The following is an 18967-nucleotide window of genomic DNA, read 5'->3' as shown; positions in this document are numbered from 1 at the left end:
GAGTTTAAGCAATCAACTTTAACTGCCTTAAGCCTTTGCCACGGCCAAGGCCTACTTCTGGACTGCGTAATGTTGATGATGATTGGGTTGAAATCACTAAGGGTGGTACGGTAGGCTTGGTCACAGGGCTAACGTGTTTAGCTCGGGAAGGTCGTATTCTCTTCGGTCGTAATAAAGAAGTCTGATACATTTGTTTCAGACTTCTTAACTCCGCTAAAATGTCCAACAGTACCGTGACCGTTTGATTTTCACCCTCTTGTTTCTTTGCTGCTACTTCTTGTTGTTGTTGTTGTTGTTTTCTTACCTCTTCTTCTTGCTGTTGCTGTAGGAGAAAAGCTTGTTCCGCTTCCTTTTGTCGTTGTATAAATTTCTCCAATTCTTCTTTCTGTCTCTGTCTAAAATTCTCCACTTGCGGTAATGAAGAAGGTAACGAAGGTTCCGGAACAAATTCTTGCGAGGTAAGAAAATCCACAAAATCCCAATTCACCTCTTCTGAAAGTAAGTCCGGGTTCCCTTGGGCAGTCTCCCCTGCTGGTGCACCCCAATGGATTGTTTTCTCAGTTTCCGTCATGTTGAATCACTGTCACATAGATTGACTGCACACAAGCGCTAGCGAATCTATATAGACTACGTGACGTCACAGACTGCTCTCTTCGGATTGGATGCGGGCTGACTGAATTTTGTAACGCGTGTTCGGATTGGTGAATGAACTCAATCCGTTTCAATCCTTCCTCTACCTATAAATAAGCGCAGTTCACTGCAATGATTCACCTGTTCTCGTCGCTTCAAGATGTGGACCACAGTCGAATCATCCACCCTTGTGTCTTCCATGATGTTTAGGATGGACATACTCATGTATGTCCGGTCCAAGTGGACCGCTGTCGACAAGTCAGACACCAGTCTGTGGATACGAAGAGTGTACGTAGAAAGACAAGGTTGCCTCAAGAGGACACTAATTTATGGCCCTCGAGTAAGACGCAGCTTGAGGACAAGAAGATGCCGCAGATGCCCTTTATGTTAATGGATACATTAACATAAACCCAAAGGCCCTTTTCAGGGTCACCCATATTTCTCGAAAAGAGAAATGACTTTCGATTGCCTACCCCTTTATTAAAAAAATTTATAAAAAAAAAAAAAAAAAAAAACAAATCCCATGTTCAATTCCACCCCCCTTGTCCCTAGATAGACCCACACTTTATTCTCCCCATGTTCAATTCCCCTTGAGGATAGAGTGACCCAAGACTTTTTTCCCATGTTCAATTCCCCTTGAGGCTAGAGTGACCCAAGACTATTTCCCATGTTAAATTCCCCTTGAGGCTAGAGTGACCCACGATTTTTCTCCATGTTAAATTTCCATTGAGGCTAGAGTGACCCAGGGGTCTCTGTAATGCTAATTCCCATTGAGGCTAGGGTGACCCACTTCACTACTCATAGGCATTGACTGGTTCCCCGCTTTGTTTGTTCCTTGCCATGCGCTCCTCTATTCATATAGCAGAGTGCAACGCAGGGAACATTCGAAACAATGAACCAGACTAGCATAGGCAATATTATGACGGAGTAGATTCCCCTAATCTTGCGAGTTCTCATGCGATTTCCATCGAGCTCAGCAAGCTGTCATCTAGATGTTTAATCTCAATGCTTGTTGCACTAGAAAGTAATCTCCAGATTAAAACGACGTGCACTAAAAATGATTAGCGAAGAAAGTAAAAGAAGCAAAACAAAAGAGTAACTGTGGATCGAACTTTAATGAAAAATGGAGAAAATAATACCCTTGACTGGAAAACGGTATTCATACATTAGGATTACCAGTGTGACTTATGATCGCGTGATTGCAAAGACTGCAAAAGTGAATAATCCTTTCGTGACAGGGTTTTAGAATTTTAAAAAATCTGCCCTCGTTCGCCCCAAGATATCTGGAGAACACATTATAACCCAAGACATTCTTTCACAACAAAGAAATCAGTAAACTTGCATAGACAAATGCGTTATTTGGATTACAAAGTCTGCGGGTTATTGCATATTTTGTTGGTTTTTAACTTTGCTGCAATAAAAGATAGAACTTAAAGTTCAAGTGTAAGTTATTAGAAAGAAGATGAAACATTATCCTCCTTGATATTTGGATAAATATGTTCTAGGACGAAGTACAATGAAAACGATGATAGTACACATTTTATTAAAGGCAGTAATTTGATTGCCATTTTGTTAAAAAAAATTATTTGTTTTTTTGTATTGTCTTGTATGTAATGTGTTGGGCTATAATATTGCTTCATAATGATTATAAGGAGACTGTTAAAAGTACAACTTTAAAACAAAAATGAACTAATAAAATTATTCTTTGAATGGACAATGCATTTGTTTGTTAATTGTGAATGTTGATTCATGTGTATGTTTAGAGAGAAAGAGAGAGAGAGATAGAGAATGTTGTGCAAGTTGCAACATTCTATTTCAAGCTGAAAAAGTACAAGTCATATTAAAATTTGTCAGTATGTTTTTGACCCCCACATTTTTTATTTGACCCCCAGTTCTGACACCAAGGGTTTCTTTTAACTCTCAATTTTACACCCCAGGGGGATACACTGATATACGCTGTTATGGTGACGCTGGATCGGAAGAGTGTACTGGTTTTCTCGAAGCAAGGGACCAGGGCTTCACGACCATCAGTTCTGTGAGTGATGTGAGGGCTCTCAAGGGATCCTTCAACAGACTGAGAGGAGCAGACCATGCGTGGGTGCTTCTCTGGCCATCGACTAGAGTGAGTGGAATGGGAGTTGCATCTTGGACGCCAAATGGGTGCCACAATAGTTATATAGATATTGTGTTCCATGTTCCATGTTGTTGTTTTCACTATTGCTATCTGAGCATATTTTCATTCATTCCTATTTCAATATCACTATGTGAACGATAGATAGGTTAATAATTTCATTCATTCCTATTGCAATATCATTATACGAACGATCAACAGGTTCATAATTTCATGCATTTCAATATCGTTAGACGAACGATACATTCAAATTTACATGCTTTGCAATATTGTTTTATGAACGATACATTCAAATTTACATTCTTTTCTAAATCGTTATTTGAATGATACATTCAAATTCACATGCATTTTAATATCGTTATATGAACGATACATTCAAATTTACATGCATTTCAATATCATTGTATGAATGACACATTCAAGATTTTGTTTATATTGGGGTGTAGATCATATACATTATTTTGTTGATTGGTGATAGGACTTAATTCACATTTGTTTGAAATTCCATTTGTTAAATTCATGTTTGAGTTTTTTCTCATCGAGTTAATTGTTGTTGATAGTTCCATGTTAGGAACTTTATAATTCTCCATATCTTTTTGTTTATAATGGTATCAGATTTGTTAATATTTAAATTGCATTTATAAATAAACATCTTGTAAACGCAGTTGCTTTTGGTGTCTTCCCTAATCCAGTCCCAACCCAGCTTCATCTTGTGACAATGTAGATAATTAGAGAATGCGTGTCATTTGTGAGTTAAATATTACATATACATTAGGTCTATAGTAGCCAACCAGAAAACAGACTAGACAATTATATAAATACGATCTAGTCACTTTTATTTCTGGGGTAGTACAGTTTAAAAAAATGAAATACATTTTGAATGAAGTTACCTTTGGATGTTTCAGGGATCTTCAGTGAGCTATACATTTGGATGTAATTGTTTGTATACTGGTGCAATTTTTCATAGGAATCATTTTCTGGAGACCTTAAATTAGAAATTGAAATAATTATCAGATATATAAACACTGCTGAAAATGAATGTTTAAAAAGAAGTACTCAAATATCCATTTGTACAAAATGTTCACTACTTGTACATACATTTTGTTTAAAAGAATTTCAGCAACTGATTACTTCTTTAATGTCAGTGATTATACTCCAGTAACCTATGCATATGTCTAGGTTTAAAGACAACATTAAATAAATTAAACTGCTTAATTGATTTCTTGATTGGAAATTTGATTTCCATTTGTCAATAATGCACTTGTAGATAACCATTATATACATGTAAAACTCAATTATCATGATTCATTCAATGTTGACATCATGTGCCTGTACCTTGTATTGGGATTTCTATTCTCTTCCAATGTGATATCTGGGGAAAAATGAAAGGGCAAAATACAGCATCATAAAATAATTAAAACACTACATTGCATCACAATTTGATTTTTCAGTGTATTGAAGCTACAAGTTAAAAAGTGGAAATGAGAAGTAAAAGATGATAGTTTAATTGCATGAACCTACATTTACATAGAACACATTGTCATGCAAATTCCAACCTTCATTTACATAGAAAACACACTGTCATGCCCATTCTAACCTTCATTTACATAGAACACATTGTCATGCCCATTCCAGCCTACATTTACTTAGAACACATTGTCATGCCCATTCCTACCTGCATTTACATAGAACACATTGTCATGCCCATTCTATCTTTCATCTGCACAGAACACATTATCATGCCCATCCTAACCTTCATTTACATCAAACACGTCATGCCCATTCTAACCTTTCACTTACATAGAACATATTGTTATGCACATTCCAATCTTCATTGACATAAAACACATTATCATGCCCATCCTAACCTTCATTAACATAGAACACATTGTCATGCCCATTCCAATCTGCATTGACATAGAACACATTGCCATGCCCATTCCAATGTTCATTTACATAGAACACATTGTCATGCCCATTCCAATCTTCATTTACATAGAACACATTGTCATACCCATTCCAACCTTCATTTACATAGAACACATTGTCATACCCATTCCAACCTTCATTTGCACAGAACACATTGTCATGCCCATTCCAACCTTCATTTACATAGAACACATTGTCATACCCATTCCAACCTTCGTTTGCACAGAACACATTGTCATGCCCATTCCAACCTTCATTTACATGGAACCCAATGTCATGAAAATTCCAACCTGCATTTACATAGAACACATTGTCATGTCCATTCCAACCTTAATTTACATAGAACACATTGTCATGCCCATTCTAACCTTCATTTACATAGAACACACTGTCATGCCCATTCTAACCTTCATTTACACAGAACACACTGTCATGCCCATTCCAACTTTCATTTACACAGAACACATTGTCATGCCCATTCTAACAATCATTTACATAGAACACATTGTCATGCCCATTCTAACATTCATTTACATAGAACACATTGTCATGCCCATTCCAACCTCCATTTACATAGAACACATTGTCATGTCCATTCCTACCTTTATTTACACAGTACACATTGTCATGCCCATTCCAACTTTCATTTACACAGAACACATTGTCATGCCCATTCTAACAATCATTTACATAGAACACATTGTCATGCTCATTCTAACATTCATTTACATAGAACACATTGTCATGCCCATTCCAACCTCCATTTACATAGAACACGTTGTCATGTCCATTCCTACCTTTATTTACATAGAACACATTGTCATGCCCATTCCAACCTTCATTTACATAGAACACATTGTCATGCCCATTCCTACCTTCATTTACATAGAACACATTATCATGCCCATTTTAACCTTCATTTACATAGAACACATTGTCATGTCCATTCCTACCTTTATTTACACAGTACACATTGTCATGCCCATTCCAACTTTCATTTACACAGAACACATTGTCATGCCCATTCTAACAATCATTTACATAGAACACATTGTCATGCTCATTCTAACATTCATTTACATAGAACACATTGTCATGCCCATTCCAACCTCCATTTACATAGAACACGTTGTCATGTCCATTCCTACCTTTATTTACATAGAACACATTGTCATGCCCATTCCAACCTTCATTTACATAGAACACATTGTCATGCCCATTCCTACCTTCATTTACATAGAACACATTATCATGCCCATTTTAACCTTCATTTACACAGAACACATTGTCATGCCCACTCTAACCTACATTTACATAGAACACATTGTCATGCCCATTCTAACCTTTATTTACAAAGAACACATTGTCATGCCCATTCCAACCTGCATTTACATAGAACACATTGTCATGCCCATACTAACCTTCATTTACATAGAACACAGTGTCATGCAGATTCCAACCTTCATTTACATAGAACACAGTGGCATGCCCATTCCAACATTCATTTACATAGAACACATTGTCATGCCCATTCCAATCTACATTTACATAGAACACACTGTCATGCCCATTCTAACCTTTATTTACATAGAACACATTGTCATGCCCATTCCAACATTCATTTACAAAGAACACATTGTCATGCCCACTCTAACCTACATTTACATAGAACACAGTGTCATGCAGATTCCAACCTTCATTTACATAGAACACAGTGTCATGCCCATTCCAACCTTCATTTAGATAGAACACATTATCATGCCCATTCCAACATTCATTTACATAGAACACATTGTCATGATCATTCTAACCTTTATTTACATAGAACACATTGTCATGCCCATTCCAACATTCATTTACATAGAACACATTGTCATGCCCATTCCAACCTTCATTTACATAGAACACATTGTCATGCCCATTCCAACCTTCATTTACATAGAACACATTGTCATGCCCATTCCAACATTCATTTACATAGAACACATTGTCATGCCCATTCCAACCTTCATTTACATAGAGCACGCTGTCATGCCCATTACAACCTTCATTTACACAGAACACATTGCCATGCCCATTCCAACCTTCATTTACACAGAACACATTGTCATGCCCATTCCAACCTTCATTTACATAGAACACACTGTCATGCCCATTACAACCTTCATTTACATAGAACACATTGTCATGCCCATTCCAACCTTCATTTACACAGAATGCATTGTCATGTCCATTCCTACCTTTATTTACATAGAACACATTGTCATGCCCATTCCAACCTTCATTTACATAGAACACATTGTCATGCCCATTCCTACCTTCATTTACATAGAACACATTATCATGCCCATTTTAACCTTCATTTACACAGAACACATTGTCATGCCCACTCTAACCTACATTTACATAGAACACATTGTCATGCCCATTCTAACCTTTATTTACAAAGAACACATTGTCATGCCCATTCCAACCTGCATTTACATAGAACACATTGTCATGCCCATACTAACGTTCATTTACATAGAACACAGTGTCATGCAGATTCCAACCTTCATTTACATAGAACACAGTGTCATGCCCATTCCAACATTCATTTACATAGAACACATTGTCATGCCCATTCCAATCTACATTTACATAGAACACATTGTCATGCCCATTCTAACCTTTATTTACAAAGAACACATTGTCATGCCCATTCCAACCTGCATTTACATAGAACACATAGTCATGCCCATACTAACCTTCATTTACATAGAACACAGTGTCATGCAGATTCCAACCTTCATTTACATAGAACACAGTGTCATGCCCATTCCAACCTTCATTTAGATAGAACACATTATCATGCCCATTCCAACATTCATTTACATAGAACACATTGTCATGCCCATTCTAACCTTTATTTACATAGAACACATTGTCATGCCCATTCCAACATTCATTTACATAGAACACATTGTCATGCCCATTCCAACCTTCATTTACATAGAACACATTGTCATGCCCATTCCAACCTTCATTTACATAGAACACATTGTCATGCCCATTCCAACATTCATTTACATAGAACACATTGTCATGCCCATTCCAACCTTCATTTACATAGAGCACGCTGTCATGCCCATTCCAACCTTCATTTACACAGAACACATTGCCATGCCCATTCCAACCTTCATTTACACAGAACACACTGTCATGCCCATTCCAACCTTCATTTACATAGAGCACACTGTCATGCCCATTACAACCTTCATTTACATAGAACACATTGTCATGCCCATTCCAACTTTCATTTACACAGAACACATTGTCATGTCCATTCTAACCTTCATTTACATATAACACATTGTCATGCCCATTCCAACCTTCATTTGCACAGAACACATTGTCATGCCCATTCCAACCTTCATTGACATAGAACACATTGTCATACCCATTCCAACCTTCGTTTGCACAGAACACATTGTCATGCCCATTCCAACCTTCATTTACATGGAACCCAATGTCATGCAAATTCCAACCTGCATTTACATAGAACACATTGTCATGTCCATTCCAACCTTAATTTACATAGAACACATTGTCATGCCCATTCTAACCTTCATTTACATAGAACACACTGTCATGCCCATTCTAACCTTCATTTACACAGAACACACTGTCATGCCCATTCCAACCTTGATTTACACAGAACACATTGTCATGCCCATTCTAACATTCATTTACATAGAACACATTGTCATGCCCATTCCAACCTCCATTTACATAGAACACATTGTCATGTCCATTCCTACCATTATTTACACAGAACACATTGTCATGCCCATTCCAACTTTCATTTACACAGAACACATTGTCATGCCCATTCTAACAATCATTTACATAGAACACATTGTCATGCCCATTCTAACATTCATTTACATAGAACACAGTGTCATGCCCATTCTAACATTCATTTGCACAGAACACATTGTCATGCCCATTCCAACCTTCATTGACATAGAACACATTGACATACCCATTCCAACCTTCGTTTGCACAGAACACATTGTCATGCCCATTCCAACCTTCATTTACATAGAACCCAATGTCATGCAAATTCCAACCTGCATTTACATAGAACACATTGTCATGTCCATTCCAACCTCCATTTACATAGAACACATTGTCATGTCCATTCCTACCTTTATTTACATAGAACACATTGTCATGCCCATTCCAACCTTCATTTACATAGAACACATTATCATGCCCATTTTAACCTTCATTTACATAGAACACATTGTCATGCCCATTCCAACATTCATTTACATAGAACACATTGTCATGCCCATACTAACCTTCATTTACATAGAACACATTGTCATGCCCATACTAACCTTCATTTACATAGAACACAGTGTCATGCAGATTCCAACCTTCATTTACATAGAACACATTGTCATGCCCATTCCAACCTTCATTTACATAGAACACATTGTCATGCCCATTCTAACATTCATTTACATAGAACACATTGTCATGCCCATACTAACCTTCATTTACATAGAACACAGTGTCATGCAGATTCCAACCTTCATTTACATAGAACACAGTGTCATGCCCATTCCAACATTCATTTACATAGAACACATTGTCATGCCCATTCCAATCTACATTTACATAGAACACATTATCATGCCCATTCTAACCTTTATTTACATAGAACACATTGTCATACCCATTCCAACATTCATTTACATAGAACACATTGTCATGCCCACTCTAACCTACATTTACATAGAACACATTGTCATGCCCATTCTAACCTTTATTTACAAAGAACACATTGTCATGCAGATTTCAACCTTCATTTACATAGAACACATTGTCATGCCCATTGCAACCTTCATTTACATAGAACACATTCTCATGCCCATTCCAACCTTCATTTACATAGAACACATTGTCATGCCCATTCCAACCTGCATTTACATAGAACACATTGTCATGCCCATACTAACCTTCATTTACATAGAACACAGTGTCATGCCCATTCCAACCTTCATTTACATAGAACACAGTGTCATGCCCATTCCAACCTTCATTTAGATAGAACACATTATCATGCCCATTCCAACATTCATTTACATAGAACACATTGTCATGCCCATTCTAACCTTTATTTACATAGAACACATTGAACACATTGTCATGCCCATTCTAACCTTTATTTACATAGAACACATTGTCATGCCCATTCCAACATTCATTTACATAGAACACATTGTCATGCCCATTCCAACCTTCATTTACATAGAACACATTGTCATGCCCATTCTAACATTCATTTACATAGAACACATTGTCATGCCCATACTAACCTTCATTTACATAGAACACATTGTCATGCCCATTCCAAAATTCATTTACATAGAACACATTGTTATGCCCATTCTAACCTTTATTTACATAGAACACAGTGTCATGCCCATTCCAACCTTCATTTACATAGAACACAGTGTCATGCCCATTCCAACCTTCATTTAGATAGAACACATTTTCATGCCCATTCCAACATTCATTTACATAGAACACATTGTCATGCCCATTCCAACCTTCATTTACATAGAACACATTGTCATGCCCATACTAACCTTCATTTACATAGAACACATTGTCATGCCCATTCCAACCTTCATTTACATAGAACACAGTGTCATGCCCATTCTAACATTCATTTACATAGAACACATTGTCATGCCCATACTAACCTTCATTTACATAGAACACAGTGTCATGCCCATTCCAACCTTCATTTACATAGAACACAGTGTCATGCCCATTCCAACCTTCATTTAGATAGAACACATTATCATGCCCATTCCAACATTCATTTACATAGAACACATTGTCATGCCCATTCCAACCTTCATTTACATAGAACACATTGTCATGCCCATTCCAACCTTCATTTACATAGAGCACGCTGTCATGGCCATTACAACCTTCATTTACACAGAACACATTGCCATGCCCATTCCAACCTTCATTTACACAGAACACATTGTCATGCCCATTCCAACCTTCATTTACATAGAGCACACTGTCATGCCCATTACAACCTTCATTTACATAGAACACATTGTCATGCCCATTCCAACCTTCATTTACACAGAACACATTGTCATGTCCATTCTAACCTTCATTTACATATAACACATTGTCATGCCCATTCCAACCTTCATTTACATAGAACACATTGTCATGCCCATTCCAACCTTCATTTACATAGAACACACTGTCATTGCCATTCCAACCTTCATTTACATAGAACACATTGTTATGCCCATTCCAACTGAAAAATGACAATTTTAAACAGATAATGCTTACTAGACACACTTTAGCTGTATGTAATAGATACAAATCACTGTGTCTATAGATCTTATGAAAGCATAACCTGCAAGAATTTTAATAAATACATTTTACTTAAAGTTGCAAAAGTGAAATGAAATGGATCCCTGATAATTTAAACTATTTAGTGATGAAAGCACATTATTCTTTCTAACATACATGTTATATTTCTGCTTGTTTGTTTTCTAAAAAATATACAAAAGGGTTATATTATTAATAGGTCATTACTTTTAAAACATTTTTATCATATCTGAAATAAGAAAGTTAATAACTGAAAATAAAGTAATTAATTGCATTTTCCATGCAATGAACCTTGAAATATGATGCAAACTAGCAGATGAATAATCCGTATATTGAAATACGATTCAACTAAATATATGAATAATCCGTATCTTGAAATACGATGCAAACTAGCAGATGAATAATCCATATCTTGAAATACGATGCAACTAAACAGATGAATAATCCGTATCTTGAAATACGATGCAACCTAGCAGATGAATAAGCCATATCTTGAAATACGATGCAACTAAACAGATGAATAATCCGTATCTTGAAATATGATGCAACTAAACAGACGAATAATCCGTATCTTGAAATACAATGCAACTAAACATGAATAATCCGTATCTTGAAATACGATGCAACTAAACAGACGAATAATCCGTATCTTGAAATACGATGCAGCTAAACAGACGAATAATCCGTATCTTGAAATACGATGCAACTAAACAGATGAATAATCTGTATCTTGAAATACGATGCAACTAAACAGATGAATAATCCGTATCTTGAAATACGATGCAACTAAACAGACGAATAATCCGTATCTTGAAATACGATGCAACTAAACAGACGAATAATCTGTATCTTGAAATACAATGCAACTAAACATGAATAATTCGTATCTTGAAATATGATGCAAACTAGCAGATGAATAATCCGTATCTTGAAATATGATGCAAACTAGCAGATGAATAATCCGTATCTTGAAATATGATGCAAACTAGCAGATGAATAATCCGTATCTTGAAATACGATGCAAACTAGCAGATGAATAATCCGTATCTTGAAATACAATTCAGCTAAATATATGAAAAATCCGTATCTTGAAATACGATGCAAACTAGCAGATGAATAATCCATATCTTGAAATATGATGCAAACTAGCAGATGAATAATCCATATCTTGAAATACGATGCAACTAAACAGATGAATAATCCTTATCTTGAAATACAACGCAACTAAACAGACGAATAATCCGTATCTTGAAATACGATGCAACTAAACAGATGAATAATCTGTATCTTGAAATACGATGCAACTAAACAGATGAATAATCCGTATCTTGAAATACAACGCAACTAAACAGACGAATAATCCGTATCTTGAAATACGATGCAACTAAACAGATGAATAATCCGTATCTTGAAATACGATGCAACTAAACAGATGAATAATCTGTATCTTGAAATACGATGCAACTTAAAGCAGATGAATAATCCGTATCTTGAAATATGATGCAACTAAACGGATGAATAATCTGTATCTTGAAATACGATGCAACTAAACAGATGAATAATCCGTATCTTGAAATACGATGCAACTAAACAGACGAATAATCCGTATCTTGAAATACGATGGAACTAAACATGAATAATCCGTATCTTGAAATACGATGCAACTAAACAGACGAATAATCCGTATCTTGAAATACGATGCAACTAAACAGATGAATAATCCGTATCTTGAAATACGATGCAACTAAACAGATGAATAATCCGTATCTTGAAATACGATGCAACTAAACAGATGAATAATCCGTATCTTGAAATACGATGCAACTAAACAGATGAATAATCCGTATCTTGAAATACGATGCAACTAAACAGATGAATAATCTGTATCTTGAAATACGATGCAACTTAAAGCAGATGAATAATCCGTATCTTGAAATATGATGCAACTAAACGGATGAATAATCTGTATCTTGAAATACGATGCAACTAAACAGATGAATAATCCGTATCTTGAAATACGATGCAACTAAACAGACGAATAATCCGTATCTTGAAATACGATGGAACTAAACATGAATAATCCGTATCTTGAAATACGATGCAACTAAACAGACGAATAATCCGTATCTTGAAATACGATGCAACTAAACAGATGAATAATCCGTATCTTGAAATACGATGCAACTAAACAGATGAATAATCCGTATCTTGAAATACGATGCAACTAAACAGATGAATAATCCGTATCTTGAAATACGATGCAACTAAACAGATGAATAATCCGTATCTTGAAATACGATGCAACTAAACAGATGAATAATCTGTATCTTGAAATATGATGCAACTAAACAGATGAATAATCCGTATCTTGAAATACGATGCAACTAAACAGATGAATAATCCGTATCTTGAAATATGATGCAACTAAACAGATGAATAATCCGTATCTTGAAATACGATGCAACAAAACAGATGAATAATCCGGATGATGATGATGACAAACAACAAGTTGTTGCAACCAGGACAGTTTTAGCCACAGATATCCGATCTGAAGACAGCATTGTAGAAGGTGATGCTGACACGAAACAGATGAAACCACTAACTATCGCAGATACTGTAGAAAAGGGTCTTGGAACAATATTGCTGAAAGAAAATGTAAAAGAGACAAATCAACAAAGAAAAACCCTACCTGATAAACCTTCCTATAAACTGGCATAGAATTCAGACAGTGACCCAGACTGGCATGCATAAGTTACCTTTTAGAGCATACTGAGTGCTTGGAGACAATTTCACATCAATATCAAATAAAACCCAAAACACAGGAAATTTTCCATACTTCACAAGGATATATTTTTTCTCTCTTGCAACTTTTGTATACTCCAGGAGGGTCACTGTATTCTACCATAACAATGTCACATTTATGTACCCAAAAGATCACACATCATGTCTTAATGTTTATTCTTGCTCTGACTGTAAATTGTTGACCTTCGATGTGATTTTTATTTCCATATATTCCTGACATCGCCTTATAATATTTTAGCATTTGTGAAATTCCCATAGGCCACCTAAGTGTGGCCTGAGATTTACTTTATTAATAAATGTTTTGTTCTGTTCTGTTTCAGTCTTAAATAATATGTGAATTTACCCATGCTTACTGTCATTAGTGCTGGCCAGAGTAAGTACTGTCAGTAGTACTGGCCAGAGTGAGTACTGTCATTAGTAATGGCCAGAGTGAGTACTGTCATTAGTACTGGCCAGAGTGAGTACATGCTTCCTGTTAATAGTGCTGGCCAGAGTGAGTACTGTTATTAGTGCTGGCCAGAGTGAGTACATGATTCCTGTTATTAGTGCTGGCCAGAGTGAGTACATGATTCCTGTTAATAGTGCTGGCCAGAGTGAGTACTGTTATTAGTGCTGGCCAGAGTGAGTAATGTTATTAGTGCTGGCCTGAGTGACTACATGTGTACTGTTATTAGTGCTTGCCAGAATGAGTACATGTTATTAGTGCTGGCCAGAGTGAGTACATGCTTATTGTTGTTAGTGCTGGCCAGAGTGAGTACATGCTTCCTGTTATTAGTACTGGCCTGAGTGAGTACTTGCTTAATGTTATTAATGCTGGCCAGAGTGACTACATGCATACTGTTATTAGTGCTGGCCAGAGTAGTAATGTTATTAGTGCTGACCAGAGTGAGTACATGCTTCCTGTTATTAGTGCTGGCCAGAATGAGTACATGATTCCTGTTATTAGTGCTGGCCAGAGTGGTAATGTTATTAGTGCTGGCCAGAGTGAGTACATGCTTCCTGTTATTAGTGCTGGCCAGAGTGAGTACTGTTATTAGTGCTGGCCAGAGTGAGTAATGTTATTAGTGCTGGCCAGAGTGAGTACATCCTTCCTGTTATTAGTGCTGGCCAGAATGAGTACATGATTCCTGTTATTAGTGCTGGCCAGAGTAGTAATGTTATTAGTGCTGGCCAGAGTGAGTACATGCTTCCTGTTATTAGTGCTGGCCAGAGTGAGTACTGTTATTAGTGCTGGCCAGAGTGAGTAATGTTATTAGTGCTGGCCAGATTGAGTACTGTTATTAATGCTGGCCAGAGTGAGTAATGTTATTAGTACTGGCCAGAGTGAGTACTATTACTAGTGCTGGCCAGTGTGAGTAATTTTATTAGTGCTAGCCAGAATGAGTACTGTTATTAATGCTGGCCAGAGTGAGTAATGTTATTAGTGCAGGCCAGAGTGAGTACATGCTTCCTGTTATTAGTACTGGCCATACTGAGTACTGTTATTAGTGCTGGCCAGAGTGAGCACTGTCATTAGTGCTGGCCATAGTGAGTACTGTTATTAGTGCTGGCCCAGGTGAGTACTGTCATTAGTGCTGGCCAGAGTGAGTACTGTCATTAGTGCTGGCCATAGTGAGTAATGTTATTAGTGCTGGCCAGAGTGAGTAATGTTATTAGTGCTGGCCAGAGTGAGTACATGTTTCCTGTTATTAGTGCTGGCCAGAGTGAGTACATGTTTCCTGTTATTAGTGCTGGCCAGAGTGAGTACATGATTCCTGTTATTAGTGCTGGCCAGAGTGAGTACTGTTATTAGTGCTGGCCAGAGTGAGTAATGTTATTAGTGCTGGCCAGAGTGAGTACATGATTCCTGTTATTAGTGCTGGCCAGAGTGAGTACTGTTATTAGTGCTGGCCAGAGTGAGTACATGATTCCTGTTATTAGTGCTGGCCAGAGTGAATACTGTTATTAGTGCTGGCCAGAGTGAGTAATGTTATTAGTGCTGGCCAGAGTGAGTGCATGGTTCCTGTTATTAGTGCTGGCCAGAGTGAGTACTGTTATTAGTGCTGGCCAGAGTGAGCAATGTTATTAGTGCTGGCCATAGTGAGTACTGTTATTAGTGCTGGTCATAGTGAGTACATGCTTAATGTCATTAGTACTGGCCAGAGTGAGTAGTGTTATTAGTGCTGGCCATAGTGAGTACTGTTATTAGTGCTGGCCATAGTGAGTACATGCTTAATGTCATTGGTACTGGCCAGAGTGAGTACATGCTTAATGTCATTGGTACTGGCCAGAGTGAGTACATGCTTAATGTCATTAGTACTGGCCATAGTGAGTAATGTCATTAGTGCTGGCCAGAGTGAGTACATGCTTCCTGTTTCTAGAAATGTTCAATTCTTCTCAGTGTATGTAATATTTAACTCTGATAAATACTTACAGTCAGTATTATATTTTTGTCAGCTATTAAACGTTTTAAGATTTCACTTAAAGAAATCTTGAAAAACATGTAATTTAGTGTGTAACAGTTTCCTGGTAAGATTGCCCCATGCTAGACAAAATTTAAATGATATATAACTTGTGAAATATGTGGGATCCCTCACTATACATGTGGTGAGAAAAGCAGTTACTCATCCATGCAAGAATTAGAAATAATTGTAGTGCACTGAATGCATTATTAACTATGTAATTCCATCATCATTAAGTAACTGTAGAGAGACACCTGAAAACCCATTTATTTAACTTTATCTGTTATCGAGCTCAACACAGTATACTACTTCTAATTTTTAATCACATAATTTTGTCTGAAATGACTGACTTAATACCTCAAAATTCAACGTTTACCTGAACTAATGATCCAAACTGTAAAGTGCTTTCAGTTGTTCTTGATTTTTTTTTTCAAGGAACGAAATGATTTTACCACTTTTTAGTTTATTTCTGTAAATGTTAACTTACAATATCAATGTATATATTATTAAATATATCATGTGTATATTTATATGCATCATGCATATTCAAGTATTCACTTTTGGTCTTCTCTGTGATACCTTCCCTGCCTCACACATAATATGCAAGGGGTGTTCAAGTAGGGGAAAGGCTGAACCTAATTTGGTAAACTTGTTGCCAGATCTTTTTCTAGACATGCATTATGTCCTTGTCTTTAACTTTTAGTCTTCCTCCACCTTTATAATATTCACTGAATTAATAAAATGTATAACCCTAAGTCATCACTTAAAGTAATCACCATTTCCATGACAATGCTACCTGTGTACATCATAGAATCAATAAAATGTATAACCCATAGTCATCACTTAAAGTAATCACCATTTCCATGACAATGTTACCTGTGTACATCATAGAATTAATCAAATGTATAACCCATAGTCATCACTTAAAGTAATCACCATTTCCATGACAATGGTACCTGTGTACATCATAGAATTAATAAAATGTATAACCCATAGTCATCACTTAAAGTAATCACCATTTCCATGACAATGGTACCTGTCTACATCACAGAATTAATAAAATGTATAACCCTAAGTCGTCACTTAAAGTAATCACCATTTCCATGACAATGTTACCTGTGTACATCATAGAATTAATAAAATGTATCACCCTAAGTCATCACTTAAAGTAATCACCATTTCCATGACAATGTTACCTGTGTACATCATAGAATTAATCAAATGTATAACCCATAGTCATCACTTAAAGTAATCACCATTTCCATGATAATGGTACCTGTGTACATCATAGAATTAATAAAATGTATAACCCATAGTCATCACTTAAAGTAATCACCATTTCCATGACAATGGTACCTGTCTACATCATAGAATTAATAAAATGTATAACCCTAAGTCATCACTTAAAGTAATCACCATTTCCATGACAATGTTACCTGTGTACATCATAGAATTAATAAAATGTATCACCCTAAGTCATCACTTAAAGTAATCACCATTTCCATGACAATGTTACCTGTGTACATCATAGAATTAATAAAATGTATAACCCATAGTCATCACTTAAAGTAATCACCATTTCCATGACAATGTTACCTGTGTACATCATAGAATTAATAAAATGTATAACCCATAGTCATCACTTAAAGTAATCACCATTTCCATGACAATGTTACCTGTGTACATCATAGAATTAATAAAATGTATAACCCATAGTCATCACTTAAAGTAATCACCATTTCCATGACAATGTTACCTGTGTACATCATAGAATTAATAAAATGTATAACCCATAGTCATCACTTAAAGTAATCACCATTTCCATGACAATGGTACCTGTCTACATCATAGAATTAATAAAATGTATAACCCTAAGTCATCACTTAAAGTAATCACCATTTCCATGACAATGTTACCTGTGTACATCATAGAATTAATAAAATGTATCACCCTAAGTCATCACTTAAAGTAATCACCATTTCCATGACAATGTTACCTGTGTACATCATAGAATTAATAAAATGTATAACCCATAGTCATCACTTAAAGTAATCACCATTTCCATGACAATGGTACCTGTGTACATCATAGAATTAATAAAATGTATAACCCATAGTCATCACTTAAAGTAATCACCATTTCCATGACAATGTTACCTGTGTACATCATAGAATTAATAAAATGTATAACCCATAGTCATCACTTAAAGTAATCACCATTTCCATGACAATGTTACCTGTGTACATCATAGAATTAATAAAATGTATAACCCATAGTCATCACTTAAAGTAATCACCATTTCCATGACAATGTTACCTGTGTACATCATAGAATTAATAAAATGTATAACCCATAGTCATCACTTAAAGTAATCACCATTTCCATGACAATGTTACCTGTGTACATCATAGAATTAATAAAATGTATAACCCATAGTCATCACTTAAAGTAATCACCATTTCCATGACAATGGTACCTGTGTACATCATAGAATTAATAAAATGTATAACCCATAGTCATCACTTAAAGTAATCACCATTTCCATGACAATGGTACCTGTCTACATCATAGAATTAATAAAATGTATAACCCTAAGTCATCACTTAAAGTAATC

General features: G+C 36.1%; 1 protein-coding gene across 5 annotated transcripts in view; it reads right to left on the bottom strand.

Annotated features, from left to right (window-relative positions):
* Positions 1 to 18967, bottom strand: part of LOC149774832 (uncharacterized) — a 120279-nt gene that overhangs the window by 21693 nt on the left and 79619 nt on the right. For 4 of the 5 annotated variants that reach the window (XM_089944679.1, XM_089944681.1, XM_089944684.1 and 1 more), the window contains 2 exons: positions 4097 to 4133; positions 3652 to 3746 (listed from right to left, as the gene is read on the bottom strand). In XM_089944679.1, the coding sequence (XP_089800805.1) occupies positions 3652 to 3746; positions 4097 to 4133 (132 nt within the window). The remainder of the gene's footprint in view (positions 1 to 3651; positions 3747 to 4096; positions 4134 to 18967) is intronic. The other variant, XM_089944682.1, reaches the window with a different exon arrangement.

The sequence above is a fragment of the Sinohyriopsis cumingii genome, unplaced genomic scaffold, assembly GCF_028554795.1.
Source record: "Sinohyriopsis cumingii isolate HCF-2022 unplaced genomic scaffold, ASM2855479v2 utg000127l, whole genome shotgun sequence".
NCBI lineage: Eukaryota > Metazoa > Mollusca > Bivalvia > Unionida > Unionidae > Sinohyriopsis > Sinohyriopsis cumingii.
This window is presented reverse-complemented; position numbering and strand designations above follow the sequence as displayed.